Source organism: Caretta caretta, chromosome 2 (genome assembly GCF_965140235.1).
Source record: "Caretta caretta isolate rCarCar2 chromosome 2, rCarCar1.hap1, whole genome shotgun sequence".
In the NCBI taxonomy this organism is placed as follows: Eukaryota; Metazoa; Chordata; order Testudines; family Cheloniidae; genus Caretta; species Caretta caretta.
This window is the reverse complement of record NC_134207.1, coordinates 143,773,848-143,799,379: the sequence shown is the minus strand read 5'-3', so window position 1 is coordinate 143,799,379 and position 25,532 is coordinate 143,773,848. Positions and strand designations below refer to the sequence as shown.

At 39.1% G+C, this 25,532-nt stretch overlaps 1 protein-coding gene across 4 annotated transcripts in view; it reads left to right on the top strand.

Annotated features, from left to right (window-relative positions):
- The window catches only part of ADCY2 (adenylate cyclase 2), a 436,571-nt gene extending 414,460 nt beyond the window's left edge, over positions 1–22,111 (top strand). For all 4 annotated transcript variants that reach the window (XM_048839544.2, XM_075125464.1, XM_075125465.1 and 1 more), the window contains 6 exons: positions 2,871–3,029; positions 11,051–11,197; positions 13,536–13,643; positions 16,509–16,623; positions 20,183–20,307; positions 21,289–22,111. In XM_048839544.2, coding sequence (XP_048695501.1) covers positions 2,871–3,029; positions 11,051–11,197; positions 13,536–13,643; positions 16,509–16,623; positions 20,183–20,307; positions 21,289–21,441 — 807 coding nt within the window. In that variant the 3' untranslated portion in view covers positions 21,442–22,111. The remainder of the gene's footprint in view (positions 1–2,870; positions 3,030–11,050; positions 11,198–13,535; positions 13,644–16,508; positions 16,624–20,182; positions 20,308–21,288) is intronic.
- The last annotated feature ends 3,421 nt before the right edge of the window (positions 22,112–25,532 follow it).

Sequence of the window (25,532 nt, the reverse complement as noted above, 5' to 3'; positions counted from 1 at the left end):
CTGTAGCCTCAACAAGACAACTATGCATCAGTTCATACTGTGACAGCACTCTTTTATCCAGAAGAACTGTATGTATTTTTGTGTGAAGGCTTACTAAGATTACTAAGTAGTAGCTGAAGAAGGCATCAAATTATTTGCATAATCTTGTTCTTTAGTGCAATGTCTGGGGGTCTTTTTCAGACCTCCCAACAGTTTTACTCTGGTAGAACTCCACTGACTAAATGGAAATTGCTGTTGATTTACACCAGTCTAAATTAGATCATAATCAGGCCCATATAGTCTTTAAATGTAATATAGAAATAATACCTTGGATTTATCCCAAAATATGTTAATCTAATGGAAAAGCTGTGCAAGCACCTCCAGAATGGATAACAGTGAAATTTTCAAAATCTGTACAGTAAAGTTACTATGATGAAATTGCCAAATTTGCAAAATACCACAATAACCCCAACACAACAATCTTAATTCCCTGGTATTGTGAATTGTCTAGATTTAGGAATTTATAGGGTCCATGTCTATCAAGGTAGATCCAAGTATGCAGGGCGTATAGGTATAACAGAAAAAGTTCCTTGTCATGGGATGACATTGTGCAAGAGTCAGAAAGCCATGAAATAAAATGAATTTTTTTCAGCTACATACATGATCATTGCAGAGTAACAAGAAATTGGAAAGTAGTGAAGAGACTTAGGACGGCATGGGAAATGAGAATGGAGATGCTATGGTTGAAAAGGAAAAAATATATACTATATACTGTAATCTACTCTTATGGTGGGATTTAATACATATAACAAATTCCTCCTCTACCTTGGTGGGTCTTGCGCTTATTGGTGGATTTGCTCACCTCAGAGATTCACGGCAGCCCTCAGTTTGGCTGTTTTCGTGAACCCCCAGTCCAGGTCAACTCCTCCTGTGTCTGACCAGGAGTTGGAAGGTTTGGGAGGAACCCGGGCCCGCCCTCTACTCCTTCCAGCCCAGGGCCCTGTGGAATGCAGCTGTCTAGAGTGCCTCCTGGAACAGCTGTGTGACAGCTACAACTCCCTGGGCTACTTCCCCATGGCCTCCTCCCAACACCTTCTTTATCCTCACCATAGGACCTTCTTCCTGGTGTCTGATAATGCTTGTACTCCTCAGTCCTCCAACAGTCCGCGTTCTCACTCTCAGCTCCTAGTGCCTCTTGCTCCCAGCTCCTCACATGCACACCACAAACTGAAGTGAGCTCCTTTTTAAACCCAGGTGCCCTGATTAGCCTGCCTTAATTTATTCTAGCCACTTCTCGATTGGCTGCAGTTGTTCTAATCAGCCTGTCTGTCTTAATTGTTTCCAGAAAGTTCGTAATTGCTCTGGAACCTTCCCTGTTACCGTACCCAGGGAAAAGGGACCTACTTAACCTGGGGCTAATATATCTGCCTTCTATCACTGTCTTGTAGCCATTTGGCCCAACCCTGTCACAGACAAGACAGCATCACAAAAATAAACCTCCCAAAAGCAAACCTGTCAAAGATCTACTGCCACTTCTGCTACTAAAAATAAATGGTATTTGAGAAGAATCTGCTCTACTGCTTATATCCCTAGGTTAGTATGCAAACAAATTTGTTTGTAGTATAGGCCTCATCATTTCAGTATTGTTCTTGGGGCTGCCCAAGAATCTTTATAAAGACTGTAGGAGAGAAGAAAAACTCTGATATGCATATTTTAAAAATGATTTTAAAATAAAAAAATGTTAGGGTATACAATTTTATGTGTAGTTTAATTAAAAATATTTAAAAATAGCTAATTTAAAAAATCCAGGTTGACTGTATCCTTTTAATATTTTCAGTTTTTTTACTCTTTTGCTTTATGAAACTTTGTCCAAACTCAGAACAAAGATTAATATTATGTTACATTGTTAGTCTCTGTGTACTGATCAACTGTCTGCTTTTTGCTGTAGTACACCCTCTTTATCAGGCTGATTGCATGAACCAAGGAAGATGAATATTAGTGTAGTGTGTACAGACAGTTCTTCTTAACTGTCTCATGTTACAAAGTGCAGTTGTAGCCATGGTGAGCTAAGGATATTAGAGAGACTAGATGGGTGAGGTAATATCTTGTATTGGATCAACTTCTGTTGGTGAGAGAGACATTGTACCAATGAAGTGAGCTGTAGCTCACGAAAGCTTATGCTCAAATAAATTGGTTAGTCTCTAAGGTGCCACAAGTACTCCTTTTCTTTTCACTGTACCTTGAATGGTCCCTGAGAATATATGCTACCTAGTTATGTATGCTAAATAGTCTGTTCCACCTTGTATTTAACTATGATGCTCGGAGTATATTTCCCAGACCTGAAGAAGAGCTCTGTGTGGCTCGAAAGCTTGTCTCTCTAACTAACAGAAGTTGGTCCAATAGAAGATATTACCTCACCCATCTTATCTTCCATGTTACAAAAGAAATCGGTGTTTTAGACCCCAGTTTGCCTCTATCCCAAACAAGGTAGAAGTTACCTTATTTAGTAATTCTAAATTCTTTCTCTCATAAATTTTGAATTGTGAATCGAAAGGCACAGAAAGCATAGTTGGATTAAAAAAAAGTAAATTCCCTATCATTTAAGGCATTCTGCCCTGTGGAGTTTTTTCCCGCATTTTAGGTCAGTTTTCCACAGTGTCCCAGATTTTGGCCTTACTAAGTTGAGAGAAAAAACATATGTCAAAATGGGCACTTGGGAATAACTTCAGTGGAGTATGGGGCTACCATAAAGTGGCCACATATACAAGAGAAGCTTGATAACAGGGAGCCTCTTAAGGAGGGTGTACCGTGCTTATTTTGTCTCTTAAAACCTGTACTCGAGCAGGACAAGATGCCTATTGTTTCTTTACTTCTGTGTCCTCTTGTAACAGAATGAATATTACTGTAGGTTAGACTTCCTGTGGAAGAACAAGTTCAAAAAAGAGCGTGAGGAGATTGAGACCATGGAGAACCTGAATCGGGTGCTGCTGGAGAACGTGCTTCCTGCACATGTGGCTGAACACTTCTTGGCAAGGAACCTGAAGAACGAGGTCAGCCACTACTAACTATCAGCTACTCTGTGATGAACACACAGAGACTGGGCATATCATTCAAAACAATCATTTAAGCAATAGGTCCTTATTGATAGGATTGTAAATTTACTAATTATTTTCTTTTCTTTATGATAATTTAAAGGTCTGTTTTACAACAGAGACTGTGGCATGGTAGCTTGCAATAGAAAGTGGGAAATTGTCTAAATGACAAAGTACTTTGTCATCCAAGAAGCAAGATACAGACATGGAAGGAGGAAAAGGGAGAGGGAGGGAGAAAGGAGACGATTGACTGGACCTGAATTTACAGTGAAATTAATTGTTTTCCTCTAGTGGCAATATGGAGCTGTATTTGAGTGCTGCATTTGCTGCTGATGTCAGGAGAGCCTAGCTATCAAAGGAAAAGTTAAAAAAAAATAAGACAGAGGGAACACATTCATTCAGAAAAGAATCTTTAAATGCCTCAGTATCCATTTCTTCTCTGCTTAAGGACTTGATGAAAAGTCCATGGAAGTCAATAGAAAGACTCCCATTGACTTCAGTGGGCTGTAGACCAGCGCCTAAATGTTCCTAAAGGTGTAGTAATGAAGAATGAAAGAAAGTGCTTATAAAGTAGAGAGTAAAATTCTTCACAGATCTGAACTATGCAAAAATAACTGTATTTAGCAGAGTAATGATTTCACAATAAATCAAAATAGATACTTAGCAGTGGTGTTTAAACTTTGATGGATTAGGTCAGAAAGAGCAACGTTTCTTCCCTCATTTCAGCATGCAGTAAGACCTAATAGTAAAGTACTGCACATAAAAACTTTTCTGCTTTTCACTACCCATGAACTGGTATCCACTCTGAAAAAAAAAATTGGCAGAAGATACCAGTGAACCACAGAAGTTTTTGGCTTTGTGCCAGGTTGGCACAGATCCAGTTCTCAGCTCAGGCGTTAAAGACAGCAAGCCATCAGGAGCCTACTTTCTCATATATGCTTTTGCAAAGCTGCCCGACAGAGTAGCACCATCTGGTCACCTAACTATAGGCAACCAGATTTGTATTCTCACCCTCAAGCATATTGTGATTGAAATTAGCTTTAGATAAATTTGCTGATGATCAGCAACTGTGATGTGCTGAGCCCTCCGAGCTGTCATGTCAAGCAAAGGAAAAATTGGTTTGGCATGCTTTAATGGCCCTCCCTTTAAAAAAAGATTAGAGTAATACTTCTGTTAGTTATTTTTCTCTTCAACTAGTTTCAAAGCCATTTCTCAAATGGACGAGATCCAGCTACTAGATTAATCTTTGGAAACACTTAGGAATATTAGCATACTGTTGCTTTATGTGTGCTGTGTTTTAAACATCAACTGTTTACTCAGATTTGTTTTAATTAATGACACTCAGGGTATGGAAAACCATTTAAAACTTTCTGATTTGTTGCATCTATGCGTACTACAAGCTTTCCTTTTAATATTGGGGAAGGGCCTTGTAGTTGGGAATGATGATAAAATATATAAAGAAAGTCAGAATAGCGTGAAAATAAATCATTTTGAGATGGCCTCATTTCAGTGGTGGGGGTCAGAAGGATGTGGGGGAGTGTGTGCACACATAAGTGTATGTAAGAGTTGGATAAATAAAGGAGAATTTTTAAAAGACATTTTAAATGTCAGACAATTTAAATTTGTTGTGTTCATAACCCATTGCATTTGCTTGTTCCAAACATTTGTGCAAACACAATTTCATTTAAGACTATGTTTGCGGAAAACAGTTTGACCCTGTTTCTAAAATTCATTTAATGATTAAACAAAATTCGTTTCAAAAGTAGTAATGTAGGATCTATTCCAGAATTTAATTTGTGAGATTTATGTGAAAGAGAAACAAGACAAGTATGGTAGGGAAGAAGAAACTATTGGGAAGAGAATGAAGGAGGAAAAAAGGAGGTAGATGGAGAATGAGTGGGATCGGATAGTGGGAATCTGTCTTTAAGAGACCCACTAGTGGTCCACACCAGGAAGTGCAAATGGCTAATGCAGTGGTCTCAGAGTGAACTGTAATAAATGTCTATTTGTTGGAACCTCCTGGATTCTGTGTCTGTATCAGATACCAAACTGGGAACATTATCATCAGGAGAGTTAAGGAAGGTAACAAAGGATGAATGGGAAGGATAGGAGACAGGGCTGGGATTTGAAAGATCCACTCTTCACTAGTGTTTACCCACTTAACATATGGTGTAGGCTCAAGATCTCTGTCACCCTCAATTTCTTTGAGAGGCAAAGCACTCATGTAATGTGGGCACTTTACTACTGTGAGCTCACCTGCAAGCCCACTACAGAGTCCACTAATTGCAGCCGCCGCCAGTACAGTGGTTAGACCAGCACTGCAGTCTGCCCCATTAGGAGGGATGGAAAGAAAGCAAGCAAGTGCCAGGCCCCTACCACAGATAGTGCAAAGCAGGACCTGATTGTTCCTCCATCCTTCACAAGATCTCTGGGACCAATCAAGTCAGCAGCTGGGCTGTGGAGGGGGGAAGGGCAGGAGGGCCTGGCAGAAGAGATTGAGATTCAATAGGAGGGGGAAGGGAACTTGCCGCAAGGAGCATAACATTTAATTTTGGTGGGAGATGGAAGCCATTCATTCCCAGACTGTTTCCTTTCCCTTCTTCCATCAATACCTCTTTGCCCTCTGGAAGGTGCTGCCTTCCAAGTCCTGGGAACTTCCTTCTTTCAGAGGTGATCTCATTCATAGAATATTAGGGTTGGAAAAGACCTCAGGAGGTCATCTAATCCAATCCCCTGCTCAAAGCAGGACCTTAAAAACCTCTAAGGATGGAGATTCCACCACCTCCCTAGGTAACCCATTCCAGTGCTTCACCACCCTCCTAGTGAAATAGTGTTTCCTAATATCCAACCGAGACCTACCCCACTGCAATTTGAGACCATTGCATTCTCCTTGTCCCTTGCAGATGTTGGCAACTGGGCAAGATCCTTCTCCAGGACTTTCTCCTCAGAATCGGAAGTGCAAGCTTGTTTCACTGTTTTTATTTTAAATTCAAAAATATATATTCTTTAAGTCATGATTTATTTGAATATTTGTTAATATTACATGGAAATAAAACTACCCTTTCCTTCAGTTAGTTACAGCTATTCAGGATGTCTGAGTGACAGACAGGGAAAGCATTGATGGCTGTTGCATTAGATTTTCAAGTATACAGAATCTTAGGCTTAATGTTTTGGAGAGTTCTGCTTTTCAGAGAAATGCTTTTCCCAAGTTAAGGAAGCCCTTATTATATCAACAAGCCAAATAACTTCATTAGATTGGAGTTCCTGTTTGAAATCCTCTCATCACCTGTGTGAGGGCCATGCTGACGCTTGGCTTTGTGTAAACCTGACTCACTGGTGTCTTAGCCCTGATCTACACTACAAACTTATGTTGGTATAACGACGTCATTCGGGGGCATGCAAAATCTATACCCCCTGTGTAATGCAGATATAGTGACCCAACTGCCAGTGTACACAGCACTATGTCGATGGGCAGGCTTCTCCCCTCAATGCACCTACGGCCTCTCGGGAAGGCAGATTGACTACACCAAGGGGAGAAGCCCTTCCATCAGCACAGGCAGCATCTTTACTAAGCACTACAGCTGTACCGACAGCAGCGCCGCTGCAGTGCTGTAAATGTACAGAAGCCATTAGACATTAACACCAGGATCTACAGCATTAGCCTGTGTCAGAGACGTGCACAGAGTAACTGAGCTCCACCTCCCCCTTCAACATATGCCATGCAGTGAGTTTGTCATCTCCAGTTTGTCTGTCTGTTTTTCAGCACGGGGAGAGAGGAAGGGAGGGGTAACCCTGTTTTGCAACTGGCAAGGTTATATTTATATCTACACATGGTACAGTCCCACTTGTAACCCTTTCTCTTCCGTTATTTGTCCTCGTCTTGGTGTACAACCAACAGTACTGGGGTGTAATGCACACTGATGCTTTCTGAGTCTCAGCAGCACATCTGTACCCCCACTATGCACATTCTCACAACAGTGCCTTACTCTCTCCCTTATCATTGTGCATTGCACAATTACCACTACTGCTTCTGGGCAATGAACCTATTCCACAGGGAAGACCACAAACACTCCTTCATAACAGCAAGGGTCTTGTGGCTTCTGTGGGTGATGTCTATATGGCAGATAACCCTGGGGTCCATAAGTGGACCAATATTCCATCTCGTTCAGTATCCTGTCTGTGACAATGGTCAGAACCAGATGCTTCAAAGGGAGATGCAGGAAACACTGCAGTGGGCAGTTAGAGAATAATTTGTTCTTAGGGAAAGTCTCTTCCTAACCCCTATCAGTTATTGGTTGGGTCTTGCCCTTAAGCATGAGGTTTCATTTCCCTTCTAAAATATTTTTATCCTACCTAATATAACTATGGATGTTGTTATCCTAATAACTTTAACAAAAGGCTAATCCTTTTTTGAATCCTGCTAAGGACTTGGCTTTAATATTGTCTTATGGCAGCAAGCTCTTCACATTTATTATTCCTTGGGTAACAAAGTATTCCATTTAATCAGCTGCAGTTTAAAATTTGTTGCATTTCAGTTTCATTGGCTGTCCCCTTGTTCCCACATTATGAGAGGATAGATGCACCTGGTTTATCTTTTCTATATCATTATCTCTCTCTGTGACATATTTTCAGCACTGTACACCCAATATCCCGTTCCTGATCAAAGTCCAACAGCGTGTAACCTTACTAATACATCCGTATTCTTGTTACTCTAATCTCATTTATATTCTTGTAGATTTTGCTGTGTAGTTCCCACCATTCAGCACTTTTCTTCCATTAGATTTCATGTAATCTCTTAGATGCGGTGTTGCACGTCCTCCACCACTCCTCTCTGATCTAGTCTGTCCTCCCTCAATAGTTTATAGCCAGGTACTACATTATCCTGTTGATTTTTGCCGATCCACCATGTTTCACACACCCAGAATGCAAGATCAACTGAGTTAAGACCCATTTAATACTTACACTGTGTTATTTACTAAACTAGGCTTATCTAGTGACTTCAGTGTAATTTAAGGCACTGTAGAATTTAGCCCAGCATATTTATTGAATAAATGAGTTGTTTCAACTTAAAACAGTATATAGAATCTAGTACAATAGAACTTTGCTAATTAACACCAATTAATGACCAGGAGGACCTTTGTGAATTACTAAATTTTAAAAATTATCAAGTAGGCGAGCAAACACCAATTTTTAAGATGGATAAATGATCACCGAATGTAGTTTGTTTATTTTGACATGCGTCGTTTATGCTAATATTTATAATATTAGTTAATAGTAGTACATTTTATTTTTAAGAAGAAGCTTCAGTAATTAAAACCAACTATAGAAGTTTGCTGAGTGAAGAAAAGGAGCTCTTTTGTGTGCATTAGCTAGAGTCTGCTATAAATACTTTCCCTACTCTTTTTATAAAGATTATTGAATAGTTTCTCTACCATCTGCTCCCACTGAACACAGTTTGAGCAGCCTTTCACTCCTTTGAAATCCCAGCACTGTTTGGGTGGCTCAGACTATTTCACTTACAAAAACAAAATTCAGTGAGGATGAAAATGATTTGAGAAAGTAAAATGAAAACTGAGTTTACCACAGAAATATGTGCTGTCTGACCCCACTAAGCCATGGGGTGCAATCAGCACATAAAGAAGTCTAAACCAGGGGTTCTCAAACTTCATTGCACTGCGACCCCCTTCTGACAATAAAAATGACTTCATGACTGCAGGAGAGGGAACTGAAGCCTGAGCTCACCCAAGTCCCACTGATCCGGGCAAGAGGGCCAAAGCTAAAGCTCAAGGACTTCAGCCCCAGGCAGGGGGCCTGTAACCTGAGTCCTGTCACCCAGGACTGAAGCCCTCGGACTTTGGCTTTGGCCCTGGGCAGTGGGGTTTGGGGTTCAGCCCCTGGCCCCAGCAAGTCTACACCAGCCCTTGGTGACTCCATTCAAAAGGTTTTGGGACCCCAAAGTTTGAGAACCACTGGTCTAAACTAAGCTTTGTCTAAAATCCTCTTTAAGTCTTCTAGGTACATGCTGGGATATTCACTACATATTTTGGGGATATTAATGACATTAGACTTGGCTTTAATACTGAGCCAACCCATACGGGCCAAGAGAAGTCACTTTGGGTCCAATCTGAGAAAGTCCTTAGGGCCCTCAAATCCTGTTGACTTCAGAGGGAGAGTTAGGTTGGTCAGCACCTTGGAGAATCAGGCCCTTTTCCCCACTCTTCCTGCGGTGTTTTAGATTTGTAATTTTGAAAGCTAAACTTGAAAAATATACCTAAGCTGAAACAATGTGATGTAAAGGTGTCTGTGGGATGTCTCCTTGTAACAGATGAGCCTGCCAGCATGTCTGATATCCCAGAAAAATACATTTGTTATCTATATTGAGAAAGATACTGGTCATAGGACTTTGTAGGACTTGATAAATTTCTATAAAGGTTGCTTGAGACCTACCTGTACAGTGCCTGTTCCCCACAGACTGTTTTGTGGCAGACTTAGCACACATTTTCTTGACTAATTTTTCATTTTACCTTGTCAAGTCACTGTTAAATTATACTAGTTATGCATAAAACTTCAGACATAGTCAGGCAGTGTTGATGGTCCTAGCTACAGGGACACATCAAAGAAAAATGAATTACTGAACACCATTTCCAACCTTACCACCTTGCACAGCAGTACTTCACATGTGGGCCATTAATATACTTAAGTTTTTATCTTCAAAGCTAACAGGGAAGCATATTAAGCTTCTGATACAGCTCCCTGAATGCTGTAGTAATTTAACTCTTAGAACATGGATAGAAACTGCAGAAATACTCAGAGCCATCTAACTCCCTCAGACTGGAGACATGCAATCTTCCCTGCTCTCATTTTCTTGCCCCCCAGAAAATGGGACACACCTATATTGAAATGGAAATGAAATCAGTGGGAGTACTCATGTAAATAAGATGAACAGGATTTGGCCTTATAACACTATTATAATCTTCCTTAAGACACATATACTGCACAGTCTCTTCTTAGTAGTTGATTTTGGCACATCTTAAAGTTTTGTGTTGGCCTCCATGAGTATGAAGTTGCTAGCATCAGAAGTATTTTTTTGTTTCCTATAAGTGACTTAAATTTATCCTCCAGGTGAAGGGATGAACTTATGGCTAAGGCAGTGAATGGGGACTAAGGAGATCTGGGTTCAATTCTTGGCTGTGCCACAGACTTCCTCTGTGACCTTGGGCGAGTCACTTCAGCTCTGATCCACAGCCCATTAGTGAATGGAACTGAAACTGACTGAGGTCAATGGAAGTCTTTCCGTTGACCTCAATCAGTTTCAGATCCATTCTCTAATCTCTTTGTCTCAGTTCCTTCTCTGTAAAAAGGGGATAATGCTTACTTTCTCTCATCCTTTCTCTTGTCTATTTAGATTGTAAACTATTTGGGGCATAGACTATGTCTCTTGCTATGCATTGGTACACTGGCTAGAACAATGGAGGCATGATCTTGACTGTGTCCTCCAGGAACTACTACAATACATATAGTTAATAGTAGAATAGAGATTGTTTTGTAAATTATAGGTCCAGCCCTGCAGTCAGTCCTGTTCAAGTCAAAGGCAGTTCTGTGCATCGAAGGCTTGCAGAAATAGACCCTATTTCATTAGCATTATAAGATAACTTATTTTCCAGGGTTTATATTAATGGAAAAAATCAAGTAACTTTAAAACACTTTGAATGTTTCCAATTTTGTACATTGAAGGTTTCTTTAACAAATATGTTTAATTTGTTTTTAATTACCTACTGTAGATTAAACAAACTCTAGCTAATAAGAATAAGAAACATCAGATTGTAAGAAGTTAGTTCCATGCACCAGAACATGGGAATCTTGGGAGGACATCTACTCCCACTAACAGTCCTCTCCATCATGTCTCTTTCTTCCACACTATACCTTTTATGGTTGATGAATCTTTTGTATTTAGAGCTTTGTTCTTTTCTTTTGGGCAGGATCTATATCACCAGTCATATGACTGTGTCTGTGTCATGTTTGCCTCTATTCCGGATTTCAAAGAATTTTACACAGAATCTGATGTAAATAAAGAAGGCTTGGAATGTCTCAGACTGCTAAATGAGATCATTGCTGACTTTGATGATGTAAGTACTAGTAACAACAACTATTATACAAATTAAACCTTGAGACCAATTTGTAAAATAGTGAATGAGAATGTTTGAGAGAGCAATTGAGAGGACAGTTTGGCAGGACATTGTTAAGTGTCCATTTCATATGGATATTTTGATAGAGATTTGGGTCTAAGAAAAGATTTGTATATGTCATGGAGCAGATCATACTTTGGCATATGTATCCTACTGCCATTGATCCACTTCAGGGAGAGCCTTGCACATGTGTCTGAGGGAGAAGTTTGGCCCTTTATTTATTCAACACAACACCCTCATATCAGAAACTTACCACAGTTTTCGAACTGCAGTGCCTAAAACTTGTTTCCCTTGAAATTAATCATACTTCCTTACATCTGATCTGTATTAGTCTAAGTTTTCCTGGTTTTTGAGTGACTAATAAGAATGTGAAGGTTTTAAAACCCATCTTTCTCCTAAACTAAAGGCAGATGCAGACTGGGGAACTGATGGCAGAATTTGAAGACAATTACAGCTGTGCAACACACTGCAGACAGCATTTGACCTGCACACACTCAGAGGGAAATTGCAATACATGAGACAATAAACAGTCCCATATTTTTTTTACAAAGTCACATACTCAAAATGCAGAAAAAGGCTTATCTGTTGGTTCATGTGACACAAGTAGGAACCTTTTTATGCCCGCAGATGCATGCAGATCCCATTGGCTTCAAGGAATGGTACACATGTAAAAGAGAAGAATTTGGCCCATACTTAACAGCAACTATTATATTCTAGATTACATACACTGAACAAAAAGAAAAGGAGTACTTGTGGCACCTTAGAGACTATTTGAGCATAAGCTTTCGTGAGCTACAGCTCACTTCATCGGATGCATACTGTGGAAAGTGTAGAAGATCTTTTATACACACAAAGCATGAAAAAATACCTTCCCCCACCCCACTCTCCTGCTGGCAATAGCTTATCTAAAGTGACCACTCTCCTTACAATGTGTATGATAATCAAGGTGGGCCATTTCCAGCACAAATCCAGGGTTTAACAAGAACATTGGGGGGGGGGTTAGGAAAAAACAAGGGAAATAGGTTATCTTGCATAATGACTTAGCCACTCCCAGTCTCTATTCAAGCCTAAGTTAATAGTATCCAATTTGCAAATGAATTCAAATTCAACAGTTTCTCGCTGGAGTCTGGATTTGAAGTTTTTTTGTTGAAGAATTGCAACTTTTATGTCTGTAATCGCGTGACCAGAGAGATTGAAGTGTTCTCCGACTGGTTTATGAATGTTATAATTCTTGACATCTGATTTGTGTCCATTTATTCTTTTACGTAGAGACTGTTCAGTTTGACCAATGTACATGGCAGAGGGGCATTGCTGGCACATGATGGCATATATCACATTGGTGGATGTGCAGGTGAACATCCACCAATGTGATATATGCCATCATGTGCCAGCAATGCCCCTCTGCCATGTACACTGGTCAAACTGGACAGTCTCTACGTAAAAGAATAAATGGACACAAATCAGATGTCAAGAATTATAACATTCATAAACCAGTCGGAGAACACTTCAATCTCTCTGGTCACGCGATTACAGACATAAAAGTTGCAATTCTTCAACAAAAAAACTTCAAATCCAGACTCCAGCGAGAAACTGTTGAATTGGAATTCATCTGCAAATTGGATACAATTAACTTAGTCACTCCCAGTCTCTATTCAAGCCTAAGTCATTATGCAAGGTAACCTATTTCCCCTTGTTTTTTCCTAACTTGCCCCCTCCTCAGACATTCTTTTTAAACCCTGGATTTGTGCTGGAAATGGCCCAACTTGATTATCATACACATTGTAAGGAGAGTGATCACTTTAGATAAGCTATTGCCAGCAGGAGAGTGGGGTGGGGGAAGGTATTTTTTCATGCTTTGTGTGTATAAAAGATCTTCTACACTTTCCACAGTATGCATCCGATGAAGTGAGCTGTAGCTCACGAAAGCTTATGCTCAAATAAATTGGTTAGTCTCTAAGGTGCCACAAGTACTCCTTTTCTTTTTGCGAATACAGACTAACACGGCTGTTACTCAGATACACTGAACACACTTTCTACTGATCATACAATACTGAAAAGATGTTCAGTGTAAGCGTAAAATGGACCATTGCACTTTAAGGTAATTCTAAATAAGAACAAAATTCCATGTGGAATTACATCCATCAAACTGTATTCAACTTATTTCTTCTAACAAGAGGTAGAAGACAGCATTGAGGATTAAGTATCAGAATACTGTTAAGGTGTGTAGCTACCAGACACTGAGAATCTGGGTAATTGAATAACTTTTATTTCTTCACAGTTGTTGTCTAAACCAAAATTTAGTGGAGTTGAAAAGATCAAGACCATTGGAAGCACTTACATGGCAGCTACAGGACTGAGTGCTACGCCCACCCAAGAACACAGTCAGGTACAGCAAAGTCATAAACAGCTTGCTAGGTAAAAGTTGTGTTCACATGAAGTTCAAAGTACATTCAGAGGGATTCAGTGTATTGCAGGACTAGCATGGATTTTATCATATTGGACAAGATTTTGTATATTTTTATTCACTAAATTCTTCAAGTTTCTGTGAACTATTACTCTTCAGACAATGTAACATAAAAGGACCTCTTTGCAGTTTCTCAATCTAAATATGGCATTTTAGTTCCAAAACCACTATTCCCTATTATAGTGCAACAGTTCTCAGAAGCACTTCGCTAGAATAGATTTAGAGAGTTCTATGAAAGACTTCAAAAATTGGTGTTTCATTACATGTGTTCCAAGGAAAACAACAAACAAACAATCAGCTGTATACTTTGGGTTTGTCTACACGATCCTGCTGTTTGGACTAAAAGGGTGTAAACTGGAGCACACACCAGCATGCTGCATTGTAAATGTTCCTAGTAGACCCTGTGAGCATGAACTAAAAAGGTACCTAGGTTCACATTAAACTAGTTCTGTTAGTTATTGTAAAATAAGATATCTACACAAACTGCTAGACTTAATCCTGCATTGCAATGGGATGGACAAGATGAGCTTGACGGGTCTTTCCTAGTTCTAATTTCAGTGATTCCATGAACAGTCACACAGACCAGGCGAATTGCCTGGTCATATGGTGGTGACAATTTAAATTGGGATTAAAAGGCAGTGTGACAGAGTGTATCTCTATAGCCTGCCACATTCCCCCCCTCTGCAGTTCAGGTCCTCTGAAGTGCTTTTGCTAAACCATCGTTGATTTGGACATTTACGGGTTGAGAGAGGAACATCCTCGGTGGGAGGTACTTGGCTGTAGATTTTGCTTCCCCCTGGATCTGCAGCAGAGCAGCCTGTTGAACTCCAGTGTATGTTGTAAGAATAATTTTTGAGAAGGGGCTTGGTTTTGGAGTGGGGCAAGAGTCTTTTACTGTTCAGTAAGTCTTTACTCGCAGAGCCCAGAGATTGTGCAATGTGAGCACTTGTATAAAAAGAGAAAGAAAGAAATATATCATTACAACATCTATCAACACACAATTATGTAAGTTATTACTAGGATTCTAAGCTCCTTGAGGCAGGGTTCATCTCTATGTTCTGTCTGTGCAGTGCTTACCACAATGGGTCCCAGTCGGGTCCTTCAGCACCACCACAATACAAATACATTAGTAATAATATTTCTTTTTTTCCAGCATGTTGCCAAATGCAAAAGTGATTGAATTTGGGCTGCATTGTGAACATGGAGATGTTGTTACCAGAAATTTTAGAGCCTTTACAAATATGGCAGGTTAGGCATAGTGCTATTCACACACACATGCATGCACACACACAGTTATTTATTAAGAGTTTTAAATATCAAAATATTAAAAGTAAGGAATCTCCAAATTAAAAATTCTTCATTATCTAGCTTCTCCAAAATGATGCTCATGAATTGTAATCAGAGTGGGTATCATAGCAGCCACAGTAAAAGAAGAAACATAATTTGTATGCATAAAATAATGTAAACTAGACATCAAACTTTCACCATGTTGTTTCAAGAATATATGGTCTGCCATTAGCTGTAAATCATCCAGCCACACAGAAATTCCAGCCAGTTTCAGCATAGATACTAATGCAATAAATTAATATTGAGATAGCCAAAGGAAAAGCCAGTCAAAATATACCTTTTTTCCTCCTTGCCTAGTTGTATTTTATTGTATCTAATACAATTTAGCTATACTAGGCTGCTGTCGTCATCTTGACCAATTTTCAGTTCAGGTCACTGACCTAGCTTCCAGGGATAACAGGCACTTCATGATCCCTGCTTATTCACTACTGGTCTCCTCCTGATCAGCACAAAGGGCTTGCTTCTCCTCTCACCTGCACTGTTGTAAATCAGGGTTAACTCCATTTAAATCAATGGAATAACAGCAGTGTAAGTGAGAGTAGAGTTGTGTCAAACAGTTAAGTCTTATTAGACTGCTTCTGAATGTTGTTTGTCACTGAACATTAAATTGAGACATCTGTGTTGAATGTAAAGCAATATCCTAGTCTTGAAGATGTTACTTTGTCAATCAAGTCACCCAGCCTCCTAAAATACATTTACCATATTAATAAAATGTCATATTCCAGATCATTTGCTGTAGCATAGCAGGCATGAAGCATATTCAGTGGCTTCTATTTGAGTAAATTCATTTCTTTTTCTGTCACCCAATTAGAATCTTTCTGCTAAATATTGATGTATATTCTGCAAAATATTTACCTACATTTAAATTATTATTTCTTTAGCAGCTTGTGTTCCTCTTAAATTGCCTGTTAGCAAATAAGTGAATGTAATTTTTATGCTTTGAATACAACAGACTGCGCTGCAGTAATGGTTTTCCATTACAATTTGAAACTGTGTTTGACTTATATATATTTGATTTACTAAAACCAGTTGCACTCATAAAACTGAAAGCAGAAGAAAATTATAAGATCAAGCTCACTGTGTTTTTACACCTACCTTAATATTTGTGAAGTTGTTTATAAGTATCTAGAAAAGGAGAGGATTTCATTAACACACGCACGTGCGCGCGCCCATCCTGGACATCTGTGCATACATTAAGTAAAAGAGACAATACATTGTTATGCCCTAGTTGATCCTAGCTGAAGCCGAGCAGATTTCAGTTCCTACCATTGGGTATTGTCTATCACAGCAGCTTTGTTTCTCATGCAACGTACTCTCATATGACAGTATGTTGAAGATTCTGAGTATTTTGTGCATGTTCTTGCAGCAACTGAGTTCACAGAAAACATTCTGTTGATTCTGGTTCTGTGGATTCCTATTTATTTGCTTTTTTATATTCAGGAACCTGAACGACAGTATATGCACATAGGAACTATGGTGGAGTTTGCATTTGCCCTTGTGGCAAAACTGGATGTAATAAACAAGCACTCATTCAATGACTTCAAGTTACGAATAGGTATGTGGCACAAGAGTCTTACAAGAATATTTTGCAAGGGAGAATTCAGTGTGAAATATGAGTACATTAAAAAGATTGAATGGTATTGCCATTGACTTCCTCTGCAGTTGTGGCCTTAGATGTGTCTCAAGGTGGGCACCCAAAAATGGAGGCATTCAGAATTATGGGCTCCATTGAGAATATTGGCCTTTGTGTCTGAAATGGTTTGATAGTGACTCATCAGTCTTTATCCTAAATATTTTTAAACATTTTTAACGTTTAAAATGTAAATGGGAGAGGAGGCAAAAAGAATCCAGAGTGGGATTTTCAAAAGCACCTAAGTCATTCGGTGCTGAAAATATGACCCACCTTGCCCAATCTGAAATAATGAAGTCTTATGTTCTATTCTCTTGTATATTGGTTGCTGTTCATTTTAAACTGTCCTCATATTTTTCAAGTGATAAAAATAGCAAAAGTATGTTGTTTTCTGCAAAATGTACAGATCTAATTCTCTGTTTTAAACCAAACCTCCCAAAATACAAGAAAGTTGGACCCACCCCTTTCCTTCAAAAACAGCTGGGAATCGCATATAGATGGGGACAACATCAGTTGCATAACTGACAGAACTAGTGTTATGTTGTCCCCTTCTCCTTTCTATTACACCCCTATAGTTATTGGAACATAGCAGCCTCAAACACTAAGATTTTTTTAGTCAATTCTATTTGTTAAGGATATCACTTATCATTCAGTTTCTAGCTTCTTCTCCTAAAGTATCATGACATTTTTCAAAATAAATGCAAGTTTGTTATCACTAAGCCAGGAAAAGGAGACAAAATGAGTTTATAACTGGCAGAAGCCCATATATCCCAAGATTAAATTTCCCAGTAATAATTTGTGATAGTTTTTGAATGCAAAATGAAATTTAGAAAGTGTGAAATGCAAGCAGTGGATAACTATTGGAAACCTATAAATCCATCCTATAAACATGCCTGAAGTATTTAGTTTCTAATTAAACAGCAGCTAGTCACCTTTCTAGTCTTCCTTGCAGTGTAACTCCCATGTATTGTGCCTGCTACTTGTGCTCTCATGTTTAGTTCACAGTGCCACCCCTGTGGTAAGAGTTTGGCATTAGTCTCATATTAATTATTCATGTACTCCTCAAACGTTTTGCCATCATTGGCAATTTAAAAACAAGACTGTATGTTTTTGTAAAAGCTGTGCTCTAGGAATTATTTCAGGGATGTTCTATGGCCTGTGTTATACAGGAGGTCAGAGTAGATGATCACAGTGGTCCCTTCTGGCCTTGGAATCTATGAATCCTTTGGGAGTAGTATTCTTTGTAGGATGAGCCACAGTTAATAGGAACAGCAAAGCAAAGATGAAATATCTCCCTCTCCCTTCCCTTTCAGTTCAAAGCGAATATAAGTTGGTGGGTTTATCAAGAGAGGTGGAGTTATAATCCTGTAGGAAATGGAAATTCTCTTATTCCCATCAGTGATTTAATTCAAACAACACAACCTGTAAGGCAGTGGTATCAGCAGCGTCAGCATTATGTGACGAACAAGTGCTGATGAAAGTCAAGGGCTAAACCCACACACTAATTGTAGTACAAAAGATTATATTGAAGCAGTGTTCGTGGAGCAAACTTCTCTAAACAACGCTATTGACATGTGATTTCTATGGGGGGGGGGGTTACTGTATAGTCTATAAAAATTGTACGCCTTTGCTTAATGGGGTTAAGAGAGAGAGATGTTAAAGGTTGTTCAAATAACAATCAACAAGGACATAGTTCAGATGCAATCGTAGTTTCCTACTGTTTTGGTTACCACACGCAATTGTGATGCTCCTGCAGCTGAGTTAAAGAGAGGATTACATTTTTGCTGATTTTGAGCATCCCTAGTGGTTGTTTTGTGTTGCTCTTATTGGATATCACACACACTCTCATTTATCTATTTAAGCTATCTGTCTAAGCTATTTGAGGTGTTTCTAGAGCGCTAGTCACCCTAGTATCTCCTCCATGCACAGTCTCGCCAGGGCAGACCAAAAATAATAAAAACAGATTTAGAGCAAGTCTTCTCTGTCCATCCAATACCATGATCTGTTAAGCCTAATGAACAGTTTTTGCCTTTCTCAATTAATCTAGTGAAGGCCTTAAGCAACCTATTAAAGGAATTAGTATTTTCAGAAGCTAAGGAGCCAAGTGCTCAGACAAACATTTATAGCCTTCTACCTGGTATCACTTGGGAGCTGCACCTGTTCCCAATTATCTGTATTTAACAGCTGTAACCACTTCCTCCATGTTAATGAACCCTGTAGGGCCTCTGTCATCGTCCCCCAAGAGGGATGATTAATTCCTTCAAAGAACTAGTGCATCTGCTAAGTAGAGGCATTTGGATAGGAGCTGTATAATTCTTTATAGAAACCCATCAAGGCATTGTTGATACTCTTACTATGGGAGTGCCACATTTCCTTTGTCGATAGCTTCATTCCATTTTTAAGCATGGTCCATAGGCTAGGTTATAATTGTAGGATTACACTACTCTCAATCCCCACCCAATGAGAGTTCCCACTGACGTCAAGGGCATGTTTGTATGAAGTTCCAAGATAGTATAAATAAAAACTAAACAAGAGCCATGTTCTGTTTACTGATAATGAAACTTATGTCACATGAGAGTCATTCCCGCTCCTCCCCCGCTTCTCAAAAATTGTCGTGTTTAGATGCTGCTTGTAATTATTAGAACTGGGAGCACTAGCTGTTGGGAGTCTGAAAGGACAGGAAATAGGAAGAGGGGGAGGGAGTTGAGGAGGCGGAGTGAGAGCTACCGAGGGTGCAGCAGCAGCTCGGTAAAGAGGTTTCCACTTTAAAAATAAAGTCCTATTGAAGTTTGTTAGTACCTTGCCTGGTTGCTACAACAAAAATGAACTCAGGAACCACGAATGACTGCAGGATGGAATTGCCTACAGTCTCTTGGGTGGCTCTGTATGATCTTATTATTCCCTCTAGCAATCTATATCAATGCTAATGTTTTACTACCATAACACACTGCTTAAGCAGAAGGTATGAATGTAATCATGTAGATTTATTTATTAGCCCAAACACTCTAGGTCAATGCTATCAGCAAAAGATGGTCCTATAAGTGAGAACTCATCTTTTCCGAGTCCATTAGTCTACTTTGTATGTCAAAAACAAAAGAATGCTGTAAAAGTAATTAGATTTGGCAGTCATTGTTTTAATATTGAAGGTTATTCCCATTCGCTATAGAGACTGAAGGAAATTCTAGTACATCTATTTAATTGAAGGTAGAGACGCTCTCTAAAGATGGCACTAGCAAATTATTAAGAAACTATAAAAGGAAAATAATTTTTGTGAAATTGAGGTGGGCTAACTTGGCATTTTTATTACTAATATCCTGCTGCAGTAAGTGATCAAATACACTTGGGGCCATACCATTTATTATTGTGCCCTCTATCGGGCATAGGCCAAATATAATGTTCATTTACTTTATATTTGAGCTAAATATACTACTCATCCTTATTGGTAAATTCTCATCAACACAGAGGGTCAACCAATGTTTTACAGGCATCAACCATGGACCTGTAATAGCTGGAGTAATTGGAGCTCAGAAACCACAGTATGACATTTGGGGCAACACAGTGAATGTGGCTAGCAGGATGGACAGCACTGGTGTCTTAGATAAAATACAGGTATTTCTTTTTTCATGTTACTATTTGAGTGACTTACTCCTTCAGAAACAGATCATCATGTTGATAGATTAAATGAATCAATGAAGTGTTCTTAGTGATGAACCAGGCAGATTGACAATATTGGGGGGCAGCCTCTAGGCATCTGCAGCCCAAAAGGGTCACATAGAATGTGGGCCAGCAGTCAGAGATGCACAGTACAGAAAGATCAGGCCTTGAAAAGGGAAAGTAAAGATTTAAAACACATTTAGTCACTAAGGAAAAGCAGCAGTAGCAAAATAACTGTTGATGTTCTAGAGTGACAAGGTAAGGGAGGTAATGTCTTTTATTGGACTAACTTCTTCTGGTGAGAGAGACAAGTTTCGAGCAACACAGCTCTTCTTCAGGTCTGGGAAAAGTACTCGGAGCATCACGGCTAAGTGCAAGGTGGAACAGATTGTTTAGCGTAACTAGGTAGCACATATTCTAAGGGACCGTACAAAGTAGAATGGCCCATTAACACCTTTGTCATCGCAGGACAAAAAGAGGGGGCTAGTGGGTTACAGATTGTTGTAATAAGCCATAACCAGTGTCTCTGTTCAGTCCATGGGCTCTACAGGAACGATACACAGTTCATGAAAATCTGAAATGCTTTTTGGAGTAGCATATGGTAGATTAAACAAATGTTGTTTTTAGTGCTAATTGTGCAGCTGCAGGCCCCGTGTCTTCAAACCTAAGCACATCAGGTAAGATGCCTAAAACAGGTGTTAAGCACCTAAATAACAGATTATTTGATGGCTCGCATATGGAACTCCTGAGTGACTCAATGTAGGTGCTCAAGATCGAAAAACGAGCCTCCAGTATTTTGGTGCCTTTTAAAGATCTTCCAAGCATCATGACAATAACTTTGAAAGCATCCAGGCTGACTTCTGTCCTAGATGCTAAAGAGAGATTATTATTCTCTCTTTTTGTGCTCATCATTTAAAAAAAAATTATATGTTTCAGGTTACAGAGGAGACAAACAATGTCTTACAAACGCTGGGGTATATGTGCACTTGCAGAGGCATAATAAATGTAAAAGGAAAAGGAGAACTGAAAACATATTTTGTACATACTGAAATGACGAGGTCCCTTTCACAAGGGAATGTGGCATCCTGAAGAATATTTTTAGATGTCAGCGATACCATATTTTCAGGAAAGTATCACACACTTTTTAACTCCATTTTGGCCCTTAACATGAATGTGCGTGTTATTTTCCAGTATTATGGAACTGTTATTTTTGTGTGGCTGCAGAATGGTCCAATGAGCCAGCAGTACGCACCTCGCTATTCTTATATCCCAGGGCAGTTGTGTTGTGTGCTATAGGACTGGAAGACTGTACTACAACTTACACTGTTACTTCAAGACAAGAAAGAAGAAACAGAGATTGATAAAGAGACTAAAATGCAGAGGCTGATACCAAAGGGACTAAGATGATGTTAGTGATAAACAAAAACAATCTTAAGGCAATAAAGCTAGGGGTGCATAATATTTTCTGGTGCATGATGTTTCCTGGAAGATACAGTAGCTCCCCAATAGCATCCACTAGTCTGACATTAAAGTATACAGTATTTGTAAATAAGTTGATTTTGTCCCTCCATATACAGTTTGGATATGTTCACCAGCTGTGTCTCGTAGCCAGTGACATGTTGGGGGTACCTGGTTGGCATTCTTTCCTGGAGACTGTCCTAACAATAAAGGAGCAGTTTTGTACAAACACGTCAGCTGTTTTAATGCCATTGTCTTTTGTAAGGTTAATTCATTAAAAGTTTGTATGTACTTTGTCTTACACTTTGTCTCTTAGTTTTGCTTCTTTCCACACGGTTCAGCAAATAGTTCCATTGGCAACAAGAAATAATTTCCCAGATTCTACCCAGAGGAAGCCATCGGTCATTTATCTCTAAGATTTCCTCTGAATGTCTCCCATCTTCCTATTGTAAATATTCTCTAGGAAGGATATCTTGTTCACACATAATATTATTTCATCTCTAGGCTTTGACTATGCTCTAACCTTGTGTGTGTGTCATTACAGTCATGCAGACAGTATTTCCTGCCAATAACAGGTCAAAGCAATCACTTCAAACCCATTTTTGATTAAATTTGTTTATGCCAGATATGAATTACTATACACATTTGGAAATTACAGTATCTGTCACTTTTAGTCTGTCAATTCAAGGTTAGGCTTTTCATATACAGTCTCACACATTTTGGGAACTTGTAGCATATCTAGCATTCAATTTGCAGAATAAAAATACTCCAAGTAAAAAGCTGCTCTTATGCTTTATGATTTTGCAAAAGGTCACATAAAGTTTAGTGTTTCAATACTCTATTACTGCGTAACATTTGAAAAGGCTTGAATGTGACTGAGCCAATGAAACAACAAATGATTATGTCTATATTCTGAGAGTTTATTGTACCAAATTAGCTATCGGTTTACAAACCAATGTAAATCCGTGCAGCCTATAATGTGGAAGCTGTTATATCGATATAAACATGTTTATAGTGGTAAAACCTATTTTGGTAACTTTCTAAACCAATATAAGTAAATGGCACAAAAATTGTGTGTTGACCATTCTTAATATCCATATGCTATTCTGACATTTTGCTATGATCGAGCCAAATCCTGTCCCAGAGAATAAGAAAGCAGAGTTACACTGAAATTCATCATTTGCCTGTTATTAAGGCAGTAGAATTTATACTATCATCATTAGAGTGGATCAAAAGACCTGGGTAAAGGATGTACACCATGAGTAGTGGGTAGTCCTGCTGCTTTCTTAGAGTTCTGTTCTGGATACAGGCTCCAAATGGGACAATGTATCACGGGCTAACTTATTGTTTGGTGTGCTAGGCTCATTATTACCCTCCTGGCAGTGCCCTCCTCCACACTGGCAGAGCCAGTTGGGGATGAAGAGAGAGAAAAAAACCCAGTTTGTAGATATTTGTCATTTTACTTGTTAACTACAAAATTAGATAGTAATACAGAGTACAAGTAATTAATATTTTTAAATGCTGTGTCCAGAGACAGACAGACAGGGTCTTATACTTCGTAAAGATCACCTTGCATCCCATTTTTGTTATCTTTGTTTCATGCATTTTAAAGTATTTAAATAAAAGACATCAGTGCATCTGCTTTTTCCACTGATGTACAACTACAGCATGCTTGCTAAAGAAAAACAAACAGCTATGCAAATTTGGAAGACAATACAGTTGAAAGTCTCCATCTTATTTTGTATTCAGAGCCTTATGTCATGACACTCAAGTAGATATGTCAACAAACTTTCAAATACCATGAGATTTACTGCTAAAGTAGGTGTTTAGCTTTTCCTCTGAAAAGCAATTTGTCTTTCACATGTTGCCTAAAAGCTTCACAAAGTCTATAGATGTATTTGTTGTTTATTTAGAAAGACCTGTAATTTCACATTTACTTTCAGCATTTCTCCCCCTACTTTTCACCTTGGTCCCAGTCTTTCAAGTGACTGTGCACTGGTCTGCCCACAAACAGTCAATTGCAAAGTTGAGGCTCCAGTGTTTTTCATTAATAGCCCTACAAGAGGGGAGTTTGACAAACCCGTTCATGGTGTAATGGAACAAACTTGTTTCCAAGACATTTTGAAAAAGGAGTACCTAAACCTTAAATAGCCCAGTAAATTTTCACAGTAAAAAGCTGCCCTTCCACCTTGTCTCTAAAATTATTTGAGAGAACATTAGAAAAAATGTTTTCACAAATCTGAAATCTGCCTTTTTATCTTCAAAGTACTTTGTAAACATTAAGTAATTAATTATTGTGTCATGTTAAATGATAAATAACATAGTGAGTCCAAAGTCCACATATTTTGTTAATGTCAAAGTTTCTCATGTTATTACTGGAGCAATAGAAACTTTTCCTCCAGAAGGATCTGGAAGACTGGCAGCTGACACGTGGTTTTGGACAACTTTTTTGCTGACATCTTGAGTAGCTGCCTGAAAAAGGGATGTTTAGATACTGCGGTCGTAGATAGGAATTTGAGAAGTCTCTAGCACTGGTGTTTTTAGTATTGTCACACTGTCTGGAGTGGCTCACGACCATTAGTGCCAACCTCAGGGCAGACTGTCAAAAGCAGGGCAGACACCCCAAACTGGTTGTAAGTTCCATTATTAGATTTCACCAACCCGTACCAAATGTGAACTCCAAAAGTACTACAATAGTCTTATAATGGAGTCACAGGCAGTCCCCTTAGACACTCCAGTCTATCTTGCCACCCAGGCAAGCAGGACCATGTGATAAGTGGTCACTTACACAAAAACCACGAATATTCCAGGTTTCTCCCAGTCCCAAGAGACCAGCTAAGCACCTAGGTCAATTTGCATCCTAGATCTCACAAAGACAACACTGGTAGCCAATTCTCCAGTAAACCAACTAAAGGTTTATTGGCTAAGAAAGAGGAATGAGAGTTATAGAGGTTAAAGCAGGTAAAATATATACACAGGTGAGTCACAGTCTGTAATTTCAAATGGTAGCAGAGATGTAGTAATCTGCCAGTTTCCCAAAAGTTTCTCAGGGCTACCCAGAATAACATTAGGAATCCCTGTCTTCTCATTCAGTTATTCTGCCCTGTTAGAATCCAAACAGTCCAGCAATGAAGGATCTTTCCCTTAGTCCATAGTTCCAGATTCTTCTCACAGAAAACAAGCTGACAGGGTCACCACTTTTGTAGGCTCTTTCTTTGATTGGTGGAAAGAGAGGAGTGCATTTAGGTTCTTTGATCTCTGATCTGCACACACTATGACCACTTGGCTTCAAATGCACAAGATATAGCACTTCACTGTTAAGTTCTTCATTTGCATTACACAGGCTTCTTCCACGTTTGATGGGTTATTTAGTTACAGGGGTATTTGCAATGTAGTTGTTTGCTATTACATTATAACAGGATACGTGAAAACAATGCATGTAACAACATCCCGTTAGTTTTCATGAAGTGTAAACACCAGGTACACTCTTATACATTTAACAATCACAAGTAAATTAGCCTGGCTTCCAGCAATGCATTTGTAAGTATTCAATGAGGCTGGGGCTTTGGAATGAGCTAGCACCTGGTCTACCAGTGTCACAAGTGTGACTTGAGCCATTGCATATTTTAGGGTGGGTGATAGAGTCCCCTCCTGAAAAAAGAACATGACAGTCAATCAATAGGCATCTCAGGTACACTCCATTGACTTTTGCCATCTAGGAA